The 23,870-nt window shown below is 38.1% G+C and overlaps 1 protein-coding gene across 1 annotated transcript in view; it reads right to left on the reverse strand.

The window, feature by feature from the left end:
- LOC150088471 (uncharacterized) overlaps positions 1 to 23,870 on the reverse strand; it is a 410,148-nt gene that overhangs the window by 218,667 nt on the left and 167,611 nt on the right. The window contains exon 3 of the mRNA XM_090369533.1: positions 3,950 to 5,430. Within this exon, the coding sequence (XP_090225659.1) occupies positions 3,950 to 5,352 (1,403 nt within the window). The 5' untranslated portion in view covers positions 5,353 to 5,430. The remainder of the gene's footprint in view (positions 1 to 3,949; positions 5,431 to 23,870) is intronic.

Genomic DNA, 23,870 nt, shown 5'->3' on the forward strand with positions numbered 1-23,870 from the left:
TGTCCAATCTATAATTGATAATAATTGGGGGAACAAATAGATAAGTCAATTGCTGACATAGATCTCGTGGTAAGGTGAGTGTAAGTGTCATGACCAGTGTTCAGCAATGTTAGATTTAGCTGGTCTAGTATCTTTTCTATCAAGTGTCCTGCCCATCACAGCAAAGCTCTATTCAACCTTCCTTGGTGCCTTTTCTCCATTGCTTATATATTCCTGCAGAATCTTTTCAATAACCACTCGAATTTCGTCTGAAAAAAATCGAGGTAAGAATGCAAGTAATGCAGCTTTACTAACAAACTGGATCCCATTTTTTCAATCAACTTGTCAAACAGTTCTTTATAATTTTCACTCTAAATGTTACCAAAAAAAAGCTATTCACCATAAAGCAAAACTTTATGGTGAATCATGAGGTATCATGAGGATTTAATACTTTAACAAATTGTTTGACCAGTGTCAGCTTGATATGGAGTGAAAGAAACAAGACTGTTTCTTGGAAAAACCAAGATACAGTTTATTGCACTGTGTGTGTGTGTGTGTGTGTGTGTGCGCACGTGCGCGCACACATGCATGCATGCATGTCAGTCAGCAACTCAATTTTGGCTGCTCATTCTCATCTCCTGTAGTGCTGTAGTAGAATCAGAGAAAGCAAGGGAACTTACTGAAACCACCTTGTAAACCCAGAAAGAACCCCAGCATCTTGAAGCCCACAGAGGTGTCCCATTTATACTGGTCATACTTGATCTTCTCTAACATATACTTCACATTTCCATAGTCTTCTTTAATATATAGTACACAGAAGGAACTGATGGATGTATGTTGTCATAGTGAAGCAAAACAGCTCTCAAACTTTTACTTGAACTGTCTATAAAAAGATGTCATTTCTGGATTGTGATAAATATCAATTTCTTTATAAAGATTAACCAAATCAAAACAATAGTTGTTGATGTTGTTATTTTGTTTTTAGGAGCATTAGCAACTAAGGCCATATTGCTCCGGAGATATCCGGTGGTCATTTCCTGATTCTGCATCCTCCGTATTTGGTGGCCATGGGCTCGAACCCCAGTCTAATCAAGAAGTGTATGCTACACACTGCCGCTCCTGCCCACCTGGCTACAGAGGCACCTCAAAACAATAGAACAGGAATTCTTTATCAGTTATAAAAATGTGCTTAAACAAAATATCTTTTTATGCATAAGCATTGCAGCTGGGATTGAATAGATTTTACTCTTTATACAAGATGCAAGAGCTTTGCAATAATTGTACCCCAAGTCTCTCACTAAGTCATCCAATTCTTGCTGGTTAGCAAAATGTGGATTTTACTTGAAAAGGCTTCTGAGATATAATCCCATGCTCTTCACTGGATTCAACAACAAATTCTGAAGATTCCTCTCTGTAAGGTGGATTGTGAATTTGCAGGTCATTCTTGTGTAGCACTGGAGCAGTAGAACATGGTATGTTGGATACAGTACAGCTTTCCAATCTGCAAACTTTTTGAACTTTGTTATGTTCACCATACAAAAGTACCAGTCATCATTATGATTTATGGAATCTCCCCAAATTCTAGGTATGGCAAAAGGAATACACTTATGACGACCATGAATCCATACCTCTAACCTTTACCACAGCAGAAATGACCTTGATAATCCATAGGCATTCCAAAACGGGATTCATATACACTGCAAAACTTGATGCCACCAATGATGTTATGCTTCTCCTGCTTTGGACTACATAATATCCACAAACATAGCAGAATAAGCCTGAGCATAACTTAAATCTTCAATTGGTAGCCACAGAAAACTGCAAAAAAAAAAAAAAAAAAAAACATCGTTATACAAATATTTCAGGTTCTTATACAGTATATTGCTATATAGGAGCACTAACGTAATGCATATTGAATGTTGCAAAAATGTGAAACCTACAATTGCTGCCAAAATAATGAAAACCAAAGAAAAAACCCATTGGATTCAATAAAAAATAAATATATGAAGCAGTTAAATAAGAACCAAACTTTTTTTGTTACATAGCATAATAATTAAATGTAAAAAATTAAATTGTAAATATAAAATCCTATTTTGAAATGTGCATAAAAGATCAAAACTTTCAGCATTTTATCTGATTTTGCAAAAAAAAAAAAAAAAATAATAAAAAAAAAAGTTAGATGCTACTGATATATGGTGATTATACTATATTTCTGAAAATAAATACACAATAATACCAGCAAAAGCCACTGCTTTCCCCGACTGAGCTGACTGAAGAAACCCATAAACACAGACTGCACCATCCAAAAATAAAACATCTAGCTGACACTGATTATTTAAAAGAGCAATGATTGTCTTTTCTCACTAAAATTCTAAAGCATTTTTTATAAATCCTAAGAAAAAAACAGAGGAGTTTAAAATTGCACTACAGTACTGGCTTGAAGTTTCATTTCAATGTGCTTTATAAGAGTTTTATCAGCTTACAAAATATTAAAAATATCAAAAATCATGTATCATTGTCTTAGGCATCTCCCATGCTTGCAATACCAGCATGTACCATTATCTTCAGCACATATACTGATTTGATATTGGCCCTAATTTTACACATACAGGGTATGGCAATAAAGTTCCCAGACCAGCGCTGTTGCATTCATGTTCGATTAGTGTGAAATAAACAGAGGTGGTATATTGTAGTTCAAACTTCCTCCAACAGATGGTGGTACAGAGATTGTCCAATAGGCTCACAGGTTGCAAGTAACAACCACTTTTGTTAGTAGCATTAATGTTCTGTGTCACGATCTTGAAATAGAGCAACAAACAAATATCAAATTTTGTTTTAAACTCTGGGAAACTCTGCAACATAAATGCAAAATGTTAAAACTGTTTATGGTGATGAAACATTAAGTTATACCAGTATGTTTGAGTAATATATCAGTCAGAGGCAAGGATTTTCGCGATGACTTACGAAGTAGGCATCTGTCAACCTCTCAAAATGAGGACAGAGCTGAAAAAGTCTGGGAAATTGTGGCAAGAGATCATTGTTTTACCCTCAGAATGATGGCTGGTGAGTTGGATATGAATATGGCAATGATTTGTGAAATTCTGCATGAAGATGTAAGGAAAAGATAGGTCTGTGCAAAATATGTGCTGCACAACCTCAGGGATGAGCAGAAACAATAAAGACTATCATCAAGCAAAGACTTCACCCAAATTGTTAAGAAATTCTAATTTTATCGACTGTATATTCACTGGAGAGGAGTATTGGGTTTTTCAGTATGACCCAGAGACAAAGCATCACAGCATGCAGTGGACTTCAAAATCATCACCTAGGCCCAAAAGGTTTTGTTTATAGAAGTCCAGGATCAAGACAATACTGATCATGTTTTCAAAAAACAGTGTGTGATTCACAAGAAATTTGTACCTGCAGCGGGGGGGGGGGGAGGTGCATTCTACATAAAGGTGCTAGGACTATTGAAACACATTTCCCAGGCAAGGCTGCAATTTTGAGAGAAATGCAGCATGTTCTTGCTGCATGACAATGTCCCAACCCATTTCACTCTTGTTGTGAAGACATTTCAGATGAAACATGGCACTGCATGGATCAACCGTCTACACTACCCAGATGTAGCACCAGCAGACTTCTTCCTCTTTCTCAAGGTGAAAACTGCCCTCAAAGGAAAGATTTCAGGATGTCGAAGATCTAAAAAAAATGTTTACTGCCAAACTGAACGTCATGTCTTTGAATGCCTTTGCTGACTCATTTCAGAAACTTTTAGAATGATGTAATAAGTGCATTCAATTAGGTGGTGCTTACTTTGAATAAAAATAATAAAACTATTTTTGACCCTCTTCGCTTTGTGTTCTTTTTAGGAACTTTATTGCCACACCTTGTCTGTATCATTAAACATAAATAATTAACTAAATTTTCATGTATATTATCAAAAACAAGTTAATACATCAAATTATCTTACCTTGGGATTTTCATTTTAGGATGAATAAAAAAATTGCTTGAAAGATTGTTTAATGCACTTTCTGAAACTGACCGCTGAGATGGTGTGGGATGAATCTGACGTTGTTCAATAAAACTCCAAGGTCTACTTTTTGCTTTATAATTCTTAACTCTTCTTTTGGCACTCATTAAAAGGTCAGTGTTGTCTATCCACCCATTATGAACAGTGCCATCAGTATTCCCAAACTGCACAACAGTCTCCACAGATCGGTTCAATACAACACTTTTGTTCAGCTCTTCGGAACTCTCTGACAAATCGCTGTCTGAGTCATTACTAGTATATTCTCCACTGGCATCACATGAACTATCAACTTTTTCTTCAGCTGAGGCTATTTGTTTGTTTCCTTCATTGCCAAATTCTTGTTCACTATCTACTGATTGGCAGTCCTCCAGCCACTCTTTTACACGTTCAACTCTTAAAACTTTCTTTTCTTCTTGTTCTTCTTGGTATAAATTTTCTGAAATTTCAGTTTGTTCCATAACAGAATCAAGTACTTTTTTATCCAAATTACAGATGTTTGAATGTAATGGTGTAGATGAGAAAGGTTGTATTATATCAGTATTTGAACAACTTAGGTAACTTTTATCACAAACAGATAAAACATTACTGTTTCTATTCTCATAAACACTGTTATGACTGATCTGAATCTCACTTGTTTGTTCTACAGTAAGATGAAAACCAGATGAATGATTGGTAGTTTCCACTGACTTCTCAAACTGATTCTGAATATCTCTGCTATCATTTAATTCATTTTCCTCTCCGTTTTCAAGATCAACAGATGTCATTTGATAAAATTTTGATGTTGATGTAGCGAAAGAGCTCTTATGTTGTAAAGGTTCTAATGGTTCATAGTCTAAGTTGAGTTTCCACTCATCAAATGGCTCTGAAACTGGTGTAACTTGATGTAATTCATCTAAATTGGTGTTATTAGCAGTTTTTTTAGATTCCAAAACTGTGCACTCCTCTCTGTATTCTTGTATATGAGGTGTAGTGAAATGATCGGGACTAAAGCTATATACCCTGTGATAATCAGACTTTTCTTCATTAGAAAGCTGTGTTGAACTCTCGCTTGAGTATCCCACATCTTGAATAATTTCACAATTTATGAAGCTGCCTCCATATTCTGCTTTCAGGGCAGCTATACCTGTTGATCCAACCATGACACACTTATCATTATACTGAATAATTTCCTTAGAAACACCACAAGAAACACCCACTTCTCTAGTCTTTCCTCTTGTTCCAAAATCACTAAATACACGATCCTCAGAAACACTATCCATGTTTGAAGTTTCCAGTTCTGTATCAGAATCAATGTTTGAATTGCACTCTACTGGTGATTCCATATTAACATCATTATCTTGCATATTTAACAACTTTGGATCTTTTGGTCGTAGTTCCTCTAAATCATCTAGTCTTAATTCATTTCTACTTTTATATATGTCCTAAAAGTAAAATAGCAAATACATATAGTGTCAGTATATAAAAATAATTTGAGTAAAGCTTTAAAACATATCTGACTTCAAAAGGTGATGTTAGGGTTTCACTCTAAATTAAAGTTAAAATGGAATGCTTCTCACCATGTAAATACTTAAATTGAGGTTTCATTCAATTTCAATTTAATTCATTCAATAATTAAGTTTTTCCAACAACTTGAATATTATTCCTACTGTAAATTATTCAGCACACTAAATTATAACAAAAGCAGTTTGTGTTAATCAAGGTGTACCTCAACCAACGAATATCCTAATTTTAAAATAGGCACAACTAAAACATTCTTCAAAATACTGCTGAAAATTGACAAAAAAAAACACACACACACAACTGAAAGATAATACGTATTAGGTCAGAAAATAAAACAAAGCTCAGTGTTTAGCTTATTTAACCATTTTAATGGTTCAATTAAGTTAATAAACAGATTTCTGGTTTCCAAGTACTGCGAATTACTTAACAGTCTCTCTCATTCTTTCTCTGTGTGAAAACCACTATTTATGTAAATTCATGACATTGTAACGACATTGAATATGCAGTGCCACTCAGACAAAGGGGATGTGGAACATGAATATGGTGGGCAGGAAGTGTAGAGAAAGAAGCACAAAATGTGTTCATGTTTCATAGTGGTCTCTGGGGTTTCCCCCATTAGCCATTGTAGCATCTGTATGAAGCATGTGCTGATGCTGGCAGTGTGAGTGTGTAGGTTGGGGTGTTTGTTCTGTTGAGTGTTGTTTGCCAGCTCCTGGCATCTTTGCAGACAGCATGGGGCATATGAGTTTATTCACTGCTGCCTGCCTTCCATACTTTGCCATGTGGAGGTACACCAGAGTCCACATTGCAGTGACAATACACCCAGGAAAAGTTTCCTCCGGAGAGGAGCCTCCCCTGGGCCCCCTCCAAAAAAAAATGAAAGTGAAAGGAAGACTGTATGTCAGTGGTGGAAGAAGTCATGTTTCAGGGAAGGGAGGGGTAAAGTTTTAGGCAGCAGGGAATGGTTCCACTGTCCTAACTACTTTTCTCAAGGGGATGGCACCCCTTGAGAAAAGTAGTTAGGACAGTGGAACCCTTTGGTTCTGATCCGGATTCTTCAACCTGGCGTCGGGCTTTGGTCTTTGTCATTGTTGGCGAGTGTCCAAATCAGTGTCCATCTACGTCTGGGTTGTGTTTACAGTAGTAAGGATTCTTCGCCCGCATTTGAAGAGGCCATCATTTCTTGGGTTATTCTCTTGTTGCTTTTTTAGTTGATATGTTCAGATTTATTGCATAGTCTCTGTTTCTTGTGGAGAGACTCTTCCTTCTTTGGATTGGCAGCTTGCCGCAGATGACAAGGAGTGCAACTGTGGACACTGTTCTGCAGGCTCTCGAGTTTGCAAGTAGGAAAAATCTTTGGACCTGCAGTAGGTGTTTCTTCACAAGGCTGTTGGTGATTCTGTGGTCCCAGGCACCTGCACGGTAACAAGCAATGGGGATGAAGATGCATTCATAATACAGTCTGAGGGTCGAAGGCTTGATCCTGATTAGTTTTCCTGTAACCTGTTTAATCTATTTTACTATATACTTGGTGTGTGGGATGAAGCTCAACTTGTTGTCCAGCAAAATGCCGACATATTTATATGTGGTCTCCATCTTGATGGCCTGATCACTGACTTTGATTGTTGGCAGTCTGTTTAGAATTCCTCTAAGTAGCACTTGCTCTGTTTTGGGAATATAGCACCAGAAGGAAAGGTGGTCCAAGATATCTTTCGCAAGGTACTCCAATTCCTCCTTGTGCTGCCGAGAAGCAGGATGGCCAGATCAGCCGCATAGGCTACTTTGATGACAATTTTTTGCTTCACCTTCAGCCACTCGTCAAAGGCCACATTCCAGCAGAGAGGGCCTAGAACAGATCCCTGAGGACAGCCTCTGGTGACCAGCCTAGTGACTGTGCAGGTCCTTGAGGTTACAGCGAGGGACCTATCCTTGAAGTAGCCAGTAATTAATCCATAAATCTGGACAGAGACCCCAGCCTCCCTGAAACTCTCCAGGATGCTTTGCCACCAAAGGGTGACAAAGGCCCCTTTGAAGTCCACAAAGAGGCCAAGGATGTATTTGGTATTTGCAGTTGGGGCCATGCATGTCCACTACCATCCTGATGGCATCTATAGTGGATCTTCCCTTTGTAAAGTCAAACTGATTGAGGTATCCTAGTCCCTTACCTGTTTATGCTGTTTTAAATCTAGTAGCAGTTATTTTCTCGAGTACTTTCCCTATTTTGGGTTATAGGTCTGTATGAGGCATGTGATTGTTCTGGTTTATCTGGATTCTTTAACAGGATTTTAAGGTTCATATTTTTACAGGTTTTCAGGAAGCATTCACCTTGTAATTATATATTTAGAAGGTTTTGGGCGAGTTGGGGCCTTACAGACCAGACACTCTTCAACATCTCCACCAGGTCATGGTCGGGGGCATTTTCCATTCTTCATTGATTTCAACACTTCATCAACTTCTTGGGGAAAGAAGCACAGGGAAAACAAAAAAAACCAAAATTAGTAGATTATGAGATAAATGCCTGTGATAAGTATAATGAACAGCTATACAGACAAATAGAATGGGCCAATAATTCAGAATGTCTTATAATGGGGATTTTAAGTTTCCAAATATTAACTAGAACTTGCAGGTTGGTTATTCATATAATAGCAGAACTTTTCTGGATTTATGGGATGAATTTTTTTTGTCAGCATGATAGAGAGTCAACAAGAGAAAGAAACACTCAATCTGATTTCAGCAGTCAGTTTCTTGCATTAGGAATCTCTAGATAAAGTTACCGGTAGCGGGCAGTAATCAGGGTTAATGTGGGATCTACTTAAAGACATAACTGTCAAAGGTAAAGGGGAGGGGATTTTGTTTTCATAAAGGTGACTGCATTGGTAGGCAGTTTTTAAATTCTTTTCAGTGAGACCAACTAATGATGTTAACAACTGCAAATTCTAAATGGGGAGGATTCAGGGAAGTAATAATTGAAGCTATTAAGCTTTTGATACCAACTAAGAAACACTGTTCAAGGTTTAGATTTAAATGGATGTCAGATGAACTGATGTGACTAGAGGCAGAAAAAAAAAATACATGGGATGCTTATAGATTATTATTATTATTAGCTACATGGTTCAAGAAGACTGAGGCTTATGTTACACCAGCCAAAAAAAAAAAAAAAAAATTCCCCGAGTTTCCCTGAGAGAGAGAGAGAGTCAAAAGTAGAAGGGAATCACCAAGAAAGAGAAGAATGATGATATCCAGCTCAGGACTCTGGGTGTGTCAAGCCCATACTCACCAGATGTGAGCCCCTGGGGATTATCAGGAGACAGAGAAATCTATGAATATAAACTAGGCAAGCTCAAACAGATTATGAGAACTCAAAAGTCTCTGGGTAAGAATGCAAAGAGAAGTAGCAAAGATTTCTTTCCTTATGTTATATATCACATTGGTCCACCTGGATATGAATGGCATAACTGTTGATGATCCTGTACTGACAAACTAAATAAATATTTTGCATCTGAATTCACATGTGAATAAATTTTTAGGGATGGGATGCCAGATATATATCAAATTCTAACTAGTAGCTGAATGATTTTGTGATAAATAAGAGGAAAGTGAAATAGAAATTGAAGTCAAATATAAAGAAGGCAGCTGCAGCCAATAGGATCTATCCGATTATATTAAAAGAAGCAACAAAAGAGGTAAGCAAACCTTCAGCTATAATTATAGGAGCATCCTTTGATTCTGGGAAGTTTCCATTGATTAGAGATGCACAAATATCTCCACTATTTACAAAGGGGAATCAAAAGGTAACTTCTGTTCGATAAAAAATGAAATGAATGCAGGGCCATCTCAACAAGAATGCAGTTTTACAGAAATCGCACAGATTTAAGAGGAAATCTCGTCTGACAAATCTGACTGGCTACTAAAAAGGTAAAAAAAAGTAAAGTGCAGCCATTATCAACCCACTTCAGGATGAAAGCCTCCTCAACAATTAATGCTGAGGGAAATGGACCATAATCTGCCACACTGGTCCAGTGTGGGTTGGCAGATCGACCGTATTCAGCATTCAGGGGCTTGAACCCCAGTCTACTCAAAGAGCGTGTGCTAGTGCACTCCCGCTCCTGACCACTCGGCTACGGGGGCCTGTATACGATGCAGTAACAAAGGAACTGGATGAAAAAAATTATTTTGACATCATACACTTAGATTTCACTAAAGCAGTGTGGTATGGGGCCAAGTTACTGCTATGGATAAAGTGATGGTTGAATGGCAGAAGGCAGATGATTATATATGGGCACTGCTCTTATTGGATCATCAGTCTTGGGCCCATTACTGTGTTTAATATTTATTAACAATTATTGATAAAGGCATAGTAAACTTAATATCTTTCTTTGCACATGATAAAAAAGGTTGGTAGGAAGGTTAATGACAGTAATCAGGGTATGCTAATGCAACAAGATTTTAAAAAATTAGGCAGATGGGCTGAGAAGTGACAATTGAGGTTTAACAATGACAAAATGCAAGGTGCTGCATACGGGTATAAGTAATCTCAGAATAATATACTAATTGGGTGGTAATACGCTCATGGTAGTTGAGAATGAGAAAGACCTGAAATACAGTCAGACATGAAATTCTCTGAGCAGTGCACACAGGCTGATAGGATAGCTCATGAGTGGGTTCTGTCAATGATATACAGGAATAGCAAGACAAGGAAAAAGGAGGTGATTATCCTTATGTACAAGGCAATGGCAAGAAATTCTGGGTCAATCTGTGTAATGAATCAAGAATGCTGGTGCAATAATCTGAGTGGAATGTTGTTTGTTGTTTTGGTTTTTAGGAGCATTAGCAACTAAGGCCATATTGATCCGGGGATATACGGTGGTCATTCCCTGACCTCTCCGCATCCACCGTATTTGGTGGTGATGGGCTCGAACCCCGATCTAATCAAGAAGCGTGTGCTACGCACTGCTGCTCCTTTCCATCTGGCTACGGAGGCGCCTCTGAGTAGAATACAAACCCACCCAAATTATCATGCATGCCATAGGTTTGTACTGATTTATGACAAATTCTCCACCACAAACAACGTGAATTCTCATATGGCTGTAAACATATTTATGGATCAATATGTTAAGTGTTGTCTTTCAGTGCACTACACCCTAAATTAAGTAGGTAGTCACATAAATAATGGCACTGCATCAGTGTGGAAAGCATTGCTTTTTATGTATGTTTCCATTATACTGATTTTAGTAATAGCCATATAATGTAAAACAGCCACAGGCTTTTTTTGCACTGGCCGGAAATTTGTCAATTCTCTAATCTGTCTTCTGGATGTGAAAGTGAATTAGTGTCAAATCCAGAAAATTTTTCAGCCATACAGAACTTTACCAAACTTGTTTATAACTGTTGCTGAAATTTGATCCCTGCAGCTCCTGCCAGCTCAAACAGTATGATCTACAAAATAATGAATCATCTTTTCGTTTGGACATATCTCCTCCTCTGCTAATTCTATGCTATACTTTAAGGCCAATTCAACCTAGCACAGCATCTTTTATCTACTAGACTTTGCTATTCCAGCATTACTAGCACTGAACTTGTTTGCTATCAGATAACTTTGTGTTATATATACTTATAACACAATGCATTTTCTCTTTCTTCTTTTTTTTATTTTTCTTTGGTCTTATGGTTTGACACATATGAAACTGTGAGAGTCTGTGTTCGTTGGCTGCTGTAAGTTGTGCAACTGCTTTGCTGGACTCCTTTGATTTCCACAAACCAAAGGGAGTCCAATGAAGTGGACTCCTTTGATTTATGGAATTCTTTTAGTGTTCCTTGAGTTGTTGTAGGGTTTAGGAACATCAAGGTCATACTTCTCTGTGTATGTTGTCTGTAAATTGCATGCAGTCTGGGGACAATTTTCTGTATGCTGGATGAAAAATCTGATTTTCCAGGATAGAACACCATGCTACCCTTGCCTGAGACCAACTAACTTAGCTACATTGTGAAAAGGTCAACAAATATTCCTCCCACCATCAATGGGACTTGAACTCAGGTCTCTTTCACTCAGTGTGGGGAGGACGGTGATCCTACCAACCGTGCTACCCATGAGGGCATGTTTCTTGAGACCCATGTGTTTCATGAAACCCACCATCTCATGTCATTATGTGCACATCTATCCTGCCTCTATGGAAGGAACATATACAGGGTGTCTCAAAAATATTAGTACAAACGTTTAGGGGAGGTAGGTAACATCTAAAGGAATGTGAATTGCATAGGAACCCATAACCGGAAACGTCACCGTAAGTCGGTACACAGCGCTGTTCATCAGTTCGTGAGAGGGAAAATTTCTGGTTTACTCATTCAAGCAGTAGTCGCCGCACGAAGAGCATGCATCGATATACGAACTGTGAGCTGGCAGACATGCACCTAGTGTATGGATTAGCAGAGGGCCCATGCGGCACAACATCACTTCGCAATAAATTGTTTGTTATTTGGTTTTTAGGAGCATTAGCAACTAAGGCCATAATTGCTCCGGGAATATGCGGTGGTCATTCCCTTGACCTTTCCGCATCCTCCGTATTTGGTGGTGATGGGCTCGAATCCCGGTCTAATCAAGAAGTGTGTGCTACGCACTGCTGCTCCTTCCCACCTGGCTACGGAGGCGCCAACTTCACTTTGCAATAAATGTGTGGGCAGGTATGGTCGGTGACTGCTTAGTTGGCCCATACCTGTTACCATCCCGCATGAACTCTGCTAAATATCGGATATTTCTTGAACAAGTTCTACCAGGGTTACTTGACAATGTTCCAGCAAATGTGAGATGCAACATTTGGTTTCAACATGACGGGGTGCCTGCCCATAATGGAAGGTGTGTTCATGACCATTTGAACAGGTGTTTTGGGCGTCGATGGATTGGCCATGGTGGACCTGTTGTCTGGCCCTCATGCTCACCTGATTTATCGAGCCTTGATTTCTTTCTGTGGGGGGCCCTCAAATCTATCGTGTATGAATCGCCTGTGGAGATGGAAATGGATCTCGTGGCGAGATTCGTCTGCGCTGCTGCTACTGTCAAAGAAACTCCAGGTGTGTTCGACCGTGTCCGCCAATCCATGCTGCGTTGGTGACATGCATGCATCGCGTCTCATGGTGGAATCTTCGAGCATCTGTTGTAACATCATGAAATGCATCCATCTCGTACTCCATTGTTAATATTATGTCAAATAAATGTTTGCCACTAATTACTGTCTTGTGTCATTTCTGCTTCTTGTGCCGCTGCTACTACTTTCCCGTGACATTTCCGGTTATGGGTTCCTATGCGATTCACATTCCTTTAGATGTTACCTACCTCCCCTAAACGTTTGTACCAATATTTTTGAGACACCCTGTATAGTCAAGGCATGAATGGGTACTGGGAAGCAGCAGTCACCTTCTCGGTGACTGCTGCTTCTTAGCAAAGTGGCCAGAAACAACTAAAACAACACACACACACACATTGCAAAAATATAACACTGAATTCATTCCTGAGATTTTAACAGTGTTCTGTTTCATTACACAGCAACATGGTGGCAGAGTTGAACTAATATTGAGGAGCCACCCTAGAGATGTACAATAGTTTCATCTTTGGTCATCGCTGCTTTCTGGAAGCAAAGTGGCTGGAAAAACTAAACTGCACAAAAATAATACTATGCGTATTTCCAACCATTTTACAGAGTTATGTAAGTATGTTTACAGAGTACCACAACAGAGTTGAGCTAATGTTTAACAGTTGCCCCACTTAAGCTACAACACATGTCTGAAGTTTTTTCTTCAGCAGCCTTTTTCCACTACTTTTTGTTACTTGATTTCCCATCTCCCAAAAGTTGTTGGATAATAATCTGAAAAAGGAAAATGAGGATATGTTCTTTTTAATAAGGATATTTCTTTTCAATTCATGCTTTTCTTTTCACCAGTTATCTCAAGAATACGACTTTACTAAATGCAGACCTCGGATGGTAACCACATTTTAAAATTTTATTTTCTATGCATCAGCAACATCATTTTGATTTTTTGTGCATTGGATTTCATATCATATGCTGAAGGAGGGGAAAAATCAACACACGTGCTTAAAATCACAAAACGAACTGACCATATAAAACTTGAAACTGGGCTTTCCTTTTAGGAGCATTTGGTTTTTAGGAGCATTAGCAACTAAGGCCATATTGCTCCGGGGATATGCGGTGGTCATTCCCTGACTTTTCCGCATCCTCCGTATTTGGTGGTCATGGGATCGAACTACGGTCTAATCAAGAAGCGTGTGCTACGCACTGCTGCTCCTGCCCACCTGGCTACAGAGACGGCCACAACCTTTCTAAGTACACAGTCGAAGTGAGAGGTCCTTCAGGTACCTCAGATCACAACTTGGTGATTGTCTCTTCTCCAATGGAGCCTTTATCTCATAGCTATTCCCAACCTCATATTGTTCGGCTTTACAAGAATACAAAATAGGATGACACTCGAGATTTCTTTTCTTCTTTTCCTTGGTCCGATTACTGTTTCAAAACTTCTGATGTCAACGTTTGCTCAGATCGTGTCAGTGAAATTATTCTTGCAGGAATGGAATCCTTTATCCCACACTCCACTTTAAAATCTCGTCCTTTATCTAAACCTTGGTTTTCCTATAAATTTGCTAAGGCTGTTCAAGAGAAGAACATTGCATATTGTAATTGGCTTGTTTCTAATTCTTCAGTTTCATTTTCTGCCTACACCAAAGTCTGCAACAATTGTAAAGCAGTTATTAATCAGTCCAAATTAGAGTTTGAACAGGCTAGGAGTAGAAAACTTGCTTCTTGCCCTAATTGTAGCCGAGCATTCTGGTCTCTCGCCAAAGCTACTGGCCGCAACTTTTGCCCATCTCTGCTCCCACCTTCGTCCAAGCCAGATGGTTCTGTTGTCACTTCAGCCAAGGATAAAGGTGACCTGCTAGCATCCCATTTTTATTCCAATTCATGTATTAATGATCTTAGTAAAACACCTCCCACCATTCCCAACACACTCCGTTCAATGCATCCTGTGGTCTTCCGTAATAAGGATGTCAGAAGGATTTTGACGAATCTTGATACTAAGAAAGCTCCAGGTCCCGATGGTATTTCTCCACTTCTTCTCAAAACCTGTGCTCCTGAACTTACTCCTGTTCTTCGCTGCCTTTTTTCACTTTCTTATTCCAAAGGTATTTTTCCTTCTGCTTGGAAATTTGCTCATATCCAGCCAGTTCCTAAAAAGGGTGACAAATCCCTCCCATCCAATTATCGTTCCATTGGAATTATTTCTAGGCTTTCTAAAGTAATGGAGAAATCAATTAATTGCCAACTCTTAAACTACCTAGAAACCTTCCATCTGATCAACGATCGCTAGTATGCTTTTCGTCAGTGTAAATCCACTGGTGATATTCTGGCTTATGTTACCCATTTGTGGACTAATTCAATGGAAAGTTTCGGTGAAACACAAGTAGTTGCTCTTGACATCTCAAAGGCTTTTGATCTTGTTTAGCATAAAGGTCTTCTAAACAAGCTTCCATCTTATGGTTTGCCAACTGTTTTTTGTAATTGGTTATCCAGTTTTCTCTTTGATCGCTCACTGAGGGTGATGGTAGATGGCTCTCTGTCTTCTAACTTCTCCATTAATGCTGTTGTCCCCCAAGGTTCTGTTCTTTCCCCCACTCTTTTACTCTTGTATATTAATGACCTTCTTCCATTGACTGGAAATCCTATCCATAGTTTTGCCGATGATAGCACATTGCATTCCACTTTCCATTTTGAGAAACCCTGCCCTGCTCAATCAGCTTCAACTTTTCGAAAATCTGCTACCGATTCCTTAAATGCCGATCTCCAGGTAATTCTCCAGTGGGGCAAAGACAACTTAGTTGATTTCAATCCTTCTAAAACTCAGTCTTGTCTTATGTATAGCAAAAAGGATTCTTCTGCTCCTATGCTTATCTTTGGTGACACTCCCATTTCTAGGCAAAATGATATATCTCTTTTGGGGATCACCCTGGCTTCTAATCTCTCTTGGCACAAGCACATTACAAATATTGCTTCCTCTGCATCTAAAAACTTGGTTTTCTCTTTCGCTTTCGCCGTTACTTTTCTTCCAAACAGCTGTTCACTCTGTAGAAATCGCAAATCCGCCCAACCATGGAATCTTGTTCCCAAGTCTGGGGTGGTGTCCCCAAAACCTCACTCAGGCTTCTTGATTCCGTTCAGAAGAGGGCAGTTAGGTTAATTAATGATTCATCTCTAACAGAGTCTCTCCACTCGCTGTCTTAGACGTACTGTTTCTGCTGCATGCCTCTTCTACAGATATTTCCATGGGCCCTGTTCTTCTGAATTGGCTTCTATAATTTCCGCTCTCTCTTTCAAAACAGTCCGAACACGTGCCGCCACCAGCCAACGCCCATTTACTGTCCAACTTCAAACTCACAGAACCAACTTTTCATCTTCCTCGTTTATTCATTCAACTGCCGTTTTCTGGAACAACCTTCCTTCGTATGTATTTCCCGAAAATTACAGTCTACAGAAGTTCAAGTCCAATGTCAACAAATACCTTCTTTCACTTCTCAACCTCCAATCCAAGCACGGTACTAAGTACTATAGGTTCTAATATCTTTCGTGTTTGGGGTTTACATAATAAAAAAAAAAAAATCCTCCCAAGAGGTGAGAAGGCTGCGAGTTTTCTGTAAACTCACTAAAAAATAAAATAAAATATATAATAATATTACGATTATCCTGCTGGTTTTCGTTTGGAAATAACTGCATATTTTTAACAAGTTAGTTACTGTGCGCAGTGAGTTATACTTCTGGAAAAAAAAAAAAAAAAAAATAAGCAAACAGCGACGACTTCAATAACTGACGGATTTCTATTAGTATGATTGAAAATTGAGAAGGGTCAACAAATATTTCTAGGTACGCGTGCCTTAAGTGACTGCTGAATACGTGCTGTTTGTTGTATTCCCTCCGTCTTGTGAACTTCTCCGACCGTGTGGTCGTCCCGAGTATAAACAGAAAATTAATTAATTTATGTATTTATTTAAAAGGCCCAAATATAAAATTTCATCAAAATCCATCCAGTGGGAGTCGAGTTATTACATGCGAACGGGTAGATGAAGAAAAAATAATTATTGGATTTTTATTGGTCCAAATTTAATAAAATTTGTAAAGACTATAGTACTAATCATTTTAAAAGGCCCAAATATAAAATTTCATGAAAATCTGTCCAATGGGAGTCTAGTTGTTACATGTGGACAGGACGAAGACAATAAATACGCGCATTATGCATATACGCTAAGATGCCTAACAAAATAACTGCATTCTGAAATTTTTATTCCCAACGATTTTTAAATAAATAAATTTATGTATTTATTTTATTATTTTTTAGCTATAAGCACTGTCATATAATATGTACTCGCAAAATAAACAAATTATTTTTATGAAAAATATTTTACTTTTCAAAATGAAATAAATATGTTATAAAAATAATAAAACATAACATACACTGTACACATGTCAGAAAGAAGGCAGCTTGGGACTCTCAACTGTTATTTTCTCAGGGTGCATTTTCTTTTCAATTCTAGAAGTATGCAGTATGTATTTTGTAGTATAATAGTTACAGCAGTAACTATTATACTACAAAATCCCGTTGCATGAGTTCTATCCAAAGAGTACTACTGCTCAAAAGGAGCTTAAAATAAATGGTTTAATACTGTACTGTTGTGGGCTCCTTTTACATTTTTGTGTATCCTCACCCCCCCAAATCCTCGTTTTTATCTCTCTCTGTATAGAAAGCTAATATTCTGCAAAATCAATTTTCTATATTTCTGGGAAGCTCCTACGTCGGCTGTGCGGGTGCTTCATAACCATTACCACACCCATGTGCGCGGCCCTGCATATAATCCAAAGTCAACTTCTCCGAGTTAAAACTGAACGAAAAGAGCAAGATATGAAAATGAAACCGCATATTCATCATAATGATGTGTCCTATAGTTTAGGTAGCAAAAATGTTTTATCAGTGTAACATATACACATCATTCCCACACCCCCCCCCCACCAAACAAAAAAAAAAAAAAAAAAAAACGCGTTATGTGCACAAAGCGAGTAATGGGGTTATTCACTAAGCGACCTATAATATCAAGGTATAATATAAAAACTCAGCCTGCCACTGCATAAAAGAACGCCGCAAGAATATTGCTTCCCAGGCGGGGCTATCAAGAGAGTTAGAAGGTGATTGTTCATTGCTCTCATCCCCTTAGTCACGACAGGACAGGATAGGAACAACAACCAAGGGAAAGCAAAGCGACCTCTTATTTTGGTGACGGAGATATCCCCTCTCTCTCTCTCTCTCTTCTTTTTTTTTTTTTAATAACATTCGGAAAACACGCGTCAAGGAAGAACGCTTTTCCAAAGAGGACTGTAAGTGTGGGGATGTTAACATAATTTAAAGGAGCTTCTTTCTTTCTTTCTTTTTTTTAATTTTGAAGTTAGAATGGCTCATGAATCAAACTAACTATACTAAACTTAGTATGGTATTATGTACGTTTTTTTTTTTTTTTTTTTTGTTTTATATAGTTAACCCCTGTGCTTTTCAGGACTGCTGCAAGAAGCTGTGAAACGGATGTCGTAATAATTAAGAAGGATCTGAATATGAGACCGTATTTTTTGGTCTACGAATGAAAAAGTTCATGTCATGAAAATTCATTGCGAATATTATAGGTTACTCATAATAATACTAAATACCATTAAATCAATATTAAAATTAAATTACCTGTATAACGTGCATGAAATGGTACGCCAAAATTAGAGTGGCTAATTAATGTAACTTGTTTATAGAAAAGAGAAACACTTGGCTGAGGTCCAAATACTACAGCATTTGAGGTACTCTTAGGAATAGCAGTTTTGAAATCTTATAATTTTCCTCAATTGCATCATGAATGTCTTAAAGAGCAAAGGCAAGGTCATTAAAAACAGTAAGAGGAAAAAAAGTGGGAGGGGAAATTCACAAGAACAAAAGCTAATAAACTAAAATGCTTGGCTTTTTCAGTATACATGCATTCAAAGAAAGGGTTTTATAGTTGGGAAAAGCGAAATCGTTTTAACAGCAGGGATGTAAGAAAATAAATATATTCTTAAGAGGCTGTGCGAGTCGAGAGAGGGGGAGGGGGAATTAATTTTGAAGAAAGCGCTGTTCGCTCTTAAGACCCTGCCGAAGTAAAGGAATACCAGGTGGGGGGGGGAAAGAAAGCGTTTTAAGGACCAAAATTAACTTTTCGGGCATATTCACATGTGTATATATATTTTTAAAACGTTTAAACGGCTCTTGGAAAGCTGGCAGAACTACTTGTTTCGTTCCTAAAATCGCAAGTAGTTCTGCCAGCTTCGAGTTTCATGTGTCCAGGTCTGACAAGCATTACATTCAAATCAGTCAAGTTAAAGTCCATCACACACATTCTGGGTACGAAATCACTGGCAACCACCGGTTCCGCACTCAGTCTTTTTTTTTTTTTTTTAAATCGATTTTAGCATTCGGTACGGGATAGTCGGGGTCCGCCACGATTTATGTTTAGTTGTGGCCCGCCTCCTTGTGACGTAAATAGGTACTGTACTGGGTAAACTCTCTAGCTGACTGTTTTCCTGGTATAAAAGTGTCCAGAAACAACCAACTAAAACACATGCTGCACAGACATAACGTTACGCATATTTCGCCGCCGGACTAGCCAGGTGGGTAAAGTACCTGCCTGGCAACCCAAAGGTCGCGGGTTCGAATCCCGCCTCGGGGTTGGATCAAAGTACTGCAAAAACCTTGGGAGGTGCATTATGGCCACAGATGCCGAAGCGCCAACAACTACCAAAAAAAAAAAAAAAAAAAACGCATATTTCTGGCCGTTTTAGAGAGTTATGTAACATCACGGTGCATCACGGCGAAGTTGAAGTAACGTTCTAGTGCGCCCTGCATAAAATACTATAAATGTCTACGTGTCCTTCACACACTGCAAAAATAGTTTCATAATTCCTCTCCTTAGGTGGCATAATGGGAACATTAGATGTAACGTTTGTATTATTGGAGTATAAAAAAAAGATCATCTTTTGTGCTTTAGTGATTTCGACCGGTAGTGGGACACATGCCTTCAAATAAATTTTGTTTGCAAGTCTGCAATGCCGTCAGCAGAAGGTGCAACAGTGGGGAGGAGACTTGTCTCCTGTATTTCAGGCTACATTGCTTTCTACATTACACGACGTTTCAGTAGACTGTTGACAGATACTTGGCCGGACTGGTTTCGGCCCCAGCAGCAATCGTCGCCGGGACAGACAAAACTACTCGCTGTAAATTCTATAGAATCGTCCGTGTTTTCAGACACAGCAGAACCCACTTGTTTCCGAAGTCTTCTTTGTTGCAGCAGGTGCCAATTCATGCTATTTGAATACAGTACGCCAAACTTCAGTTGTCATAGATGGCGAAGTATTATCAAATGTACGAGTTATTACATCCTACGCCCCCTCCCCCCCCACAAAATATGCACGGCCTATTGCTAACTGTGGACTCCTTTTAGCAGCTGCTAAAAAAACAATTACAATAAAATTTGTATATTTCACTTGCTATTGAGTAGCTGTGCCACAGTACAATTTTTTTTTTTTTTACTGTGTGTGTGAAAGAATGTATATGGGAGGGTGGAATGAAATATACTCACAAGAACATGGTTGGCTACCCTTGCGAGCTCAACAACTGAAAGTGAGTTTGCACGAGATGTGTCATCATCCAGTAATATCATTACAGAAGTACTTGACTTTGTAGCGACCCTTGACCTCGCGGCCGTGAAAGGCAATATACAAACCTGTGGAATGATTCTCTCTCTCTCTCTCTCTCTCTCTCTCTCTCTCTCTCTCTCTCTCTCTCTCTCTCATAGCTCCAGGAGTTTTCCCATCCAAGGTACACCTATATTTTTTCATATTTTGCTTTATTATATTTTACAAGTAGGAAAGACAGTCTCAAGGATCGTCTCTACAAAATAGGTTTGGATTTAACATAATTCATATGGATAAGCTTAGAAAATGTAAAACGGCACACATATTTGATGTATATTTTCGAATAGTTTTATTTATTTTCAAGTTTTTGCCGCCTGCTGCAAATGCCCTACAGGCTCGCTCCAAGAGCCAGCTTTGTGTTCTGATATATTTTAATCAAATTGAAATTCACCTATCTGTAAAACACAAATTTACAGCTTTAGCCCTTGGTATAGCACAGTGTTAGAAGAATTGACATGGGAAAGGGTACATTAAACAAATCAAGGAAGCAATTATTGAGTAAACTCAGTATCTAAAATACAAAGATCCATAAAGTAGTAAATTCATGACAGATGAGTGGGGAAACAAAGATTTTTAGTCTATTTACAGATGCAATTTAAAGAGTTCTTCGAATATGCTAGTTCTGTAGAATTTTAATTCCCATAGTAGTTTACAATTAAGTTTCATGGTGTTGAAGAAACTGAGGATACGCTGTAAGGGAAGCATGCTGTAGGCTCGAAAGGTGATCAAGACTATCCATATGTTCTCTTACAATACATTATTTATATATTAGCATTAGCAGAGGCATACGATGCAAGAAAGCAAGCTTATTAGTAGAGGCATATGATGCAAGAAAGCAAGCTTATGCAGCATCAGCAAAAATAACAAAAAAAAAAAAAAAAAAAAAAACTTCCACTACACCCCTCCATTCGTTCCAAATGCCTGTCCAGCTCATTGAAGTAAGTATTTAATTCCTTTCTAATATTTATTAAAATATTAGAAAGGAATTAAAAATTTACTCAATTAATTAAAAATTATAGAATATACACAAAGATGGAAAGAACATGTAGAAAGAATGGAAGATAATAGATCCCCTAAATTAGCTTACACATATAGAGCAAAAGGAAAAAGAGACAGAGGAAGACCGAAGAAAAGATGGGCAGACCTCTTCGAAATCGGAACAACAGGCGGATCGCCTAATCCGTGAAGGAAGATAAGCTTCCACAACAAAAGATGGAAGCCTGTTCCACCATTCAACTACCTGCTGGCTAAAGGCAAATTTCCGCACAACTATCTTTCCTCAATTTGAAACTGTGCCCCCTCAGGTTCTTAGTCTGAGCAAGAGGAAGAATCCCATCAGTCAGCATTAGCTTGCTCAACCCATTCAAGGCCTTATACACCTCAATCAGATCACCTCGCAGGTGCCTACTCTCCAGGCGCTGCAATTTGCAGAACTTAAGCTTTTATTGGTAAAAACACCCCTTTGTTCCCCTCACCAATCTTGCTGCCCTTCTTTGTACTCGTTCTAGCAACACTAAATCCGTCCTAAAATGAGGCCTCCGGACCCGTACACAGTACTCTAGGTGTGGTCTGGTCATTGCCTTGTATAACTGGATAATCACCTCCCTGTCCCTGCTAGCAAAATTCCTATATATCATTGACAAGACTCCATGACCTGCCCTGCTCAGCGAATTTCAGATTTGACTGCACAATTACCCCCAGGTCTTTTTCACTTTCCACTTCCCTGAGTGTAGTACCACACAGTTGGTACGTTTCTCTTGGGTTATTGCTACCCATACGCAGTACTTTGCATTTGTCAATGTTAAACTTCAACTGCCACTTCTCAGCCAATTTCCCCAACTTATCTAGATCCAGTTGGAGTAGCATACCGTCTTTACTGTCGTTAACAACCCTGCCAACCTTCGTATCATCTGCAAACTTGGACATGAAACTTGATATACCTTCATCAATATCATTGATAAATATACAAAACAACAATGGGCCAAACACCGAACCCTGGGGAGCTCCACTAACAACATTTGTCCACGAAGAGCAGTGTCCATTGATTACCACTCTCTGTCATCTCCCACTCAACCATCCCTTTATCCATTATAGCAACTTAACCTTAATGCCATACCTCTCCAATTTGTACAGTAGTCTTCCATGTGCAACAGTATCAAAAGCTTTCCTGAAATCCAAGTATATGATATCAAAATTATTTTTGGCATTCAGTTCCTTTGTGACCACATCATAATATCCAATAAATTGGTCAGACAAGACCTCCCTTTAACAAACCCATGCTGCATATTATATATACACTAAACTAGTGTTTTAACTATCTCTTGGATGATAGTTAAACAACAACAGCCTTCAACCCTAAGTTATTTATTTTTTTTTTTTTGTCTGTTTATACTCTATATAAGGTTAATGCAGGAAAGTACACTTACCTTAGCACTCTCCAACTTCGAATTTATTGAAATAAAATTTGAAGAGCTATTCATCAGTACTGCTTTAGTTGCCGCCAGACATTTATTGATTAAAAAACAGTAAGCAAGCAAAATGACACAGTAAAACTGACTTAAATTATAACGCATATACAGTATACGTTTGTGCACACGCGCTCTTGTCTCTTTTCTCGTTCTAAGGATGTTTCTTGCAATATACGAGGGTCGGGTTAAAAGGGTCCTTCTTAGGAATTCCGACCCTTAATTGTTCCTATATTCTTTAATTTGGCAAAAATAGCTACTCATCTCTGAATTAGGGCAAGAAAACAAACAACCTAGTTGTGTACTCCACAATTATTTGCAAAAGGGTGATTCAACTCAAATCAAGATTATCTTGGAGCATCCATATATTAATTTAAAAAAAAAATGTAAATCCATTAATGACAGTATTTCAGAATTTCTCAATATTAATAATTTGTCTGAAAAAAGGTAAGAAATAGTAAATTTATGAAATAAGAATTACTGCAAAACAACTTGGCTGCAAATGCTTCCTGATATGCACGAATTAATTTTTAACTCATAATCCCCTTATTCTTCCTTCAAGAAGGTTCAAGAAAGATGCATCCATCTATAAACATTACCGCTTTCTACATTTACTTACCAATAGATTAATAAATAATATTCGCTAACCAGAAAACATTTGCTAACATTTTCTGGTTAGCGAATCAAATTTATATACAGGTTGTTTCAAAAGTATGTGCAAAAAATTCTGTGAAATATTCTAGGATCTAAAAAAAAAAAAAAAAAAAAATATTCGTATAAATATGAATCGATTTTGAACGTTTATGAGCTATAGCTATTTGAATTTAAAAAATAAAATGGCTATAGAGTTTTGAATGTCAAAAATAAATAAGAATAAGCAGAGGAAAATGCTTTTCTTTGCTTATTTTTAATTAATTATTTTATATCCTTATTCGTGCTTAACAAGCATAAATAACTATTTTCACTAGGTATTGTCTACTCATTCTTATTTATTTTTATCAATCCATTTTTTTCTTATTTTCGACCCTAGAATACGTTCCAAGTTTTTGCATATACTTTTTAAACACCATATATGTGTGTGTATAT

The sequence above is a fragment of the Mastigoproctus giganteus genome, chromosome 3, assembly GCF_048544385.1.
Source record: "Mastigoproctus giganteus isolate SK-2022 chromosome 3, ASM4854438v1, whole genome shotgun sequence".
In the NCBI taxonomy this organism is placed as follows: Eukaryota; Metazoa; Arthropoda; class Arachnida; order Uropygi; family Thelyphonidae; genus Mastigoproctus; species Mastigoproctus giganteus.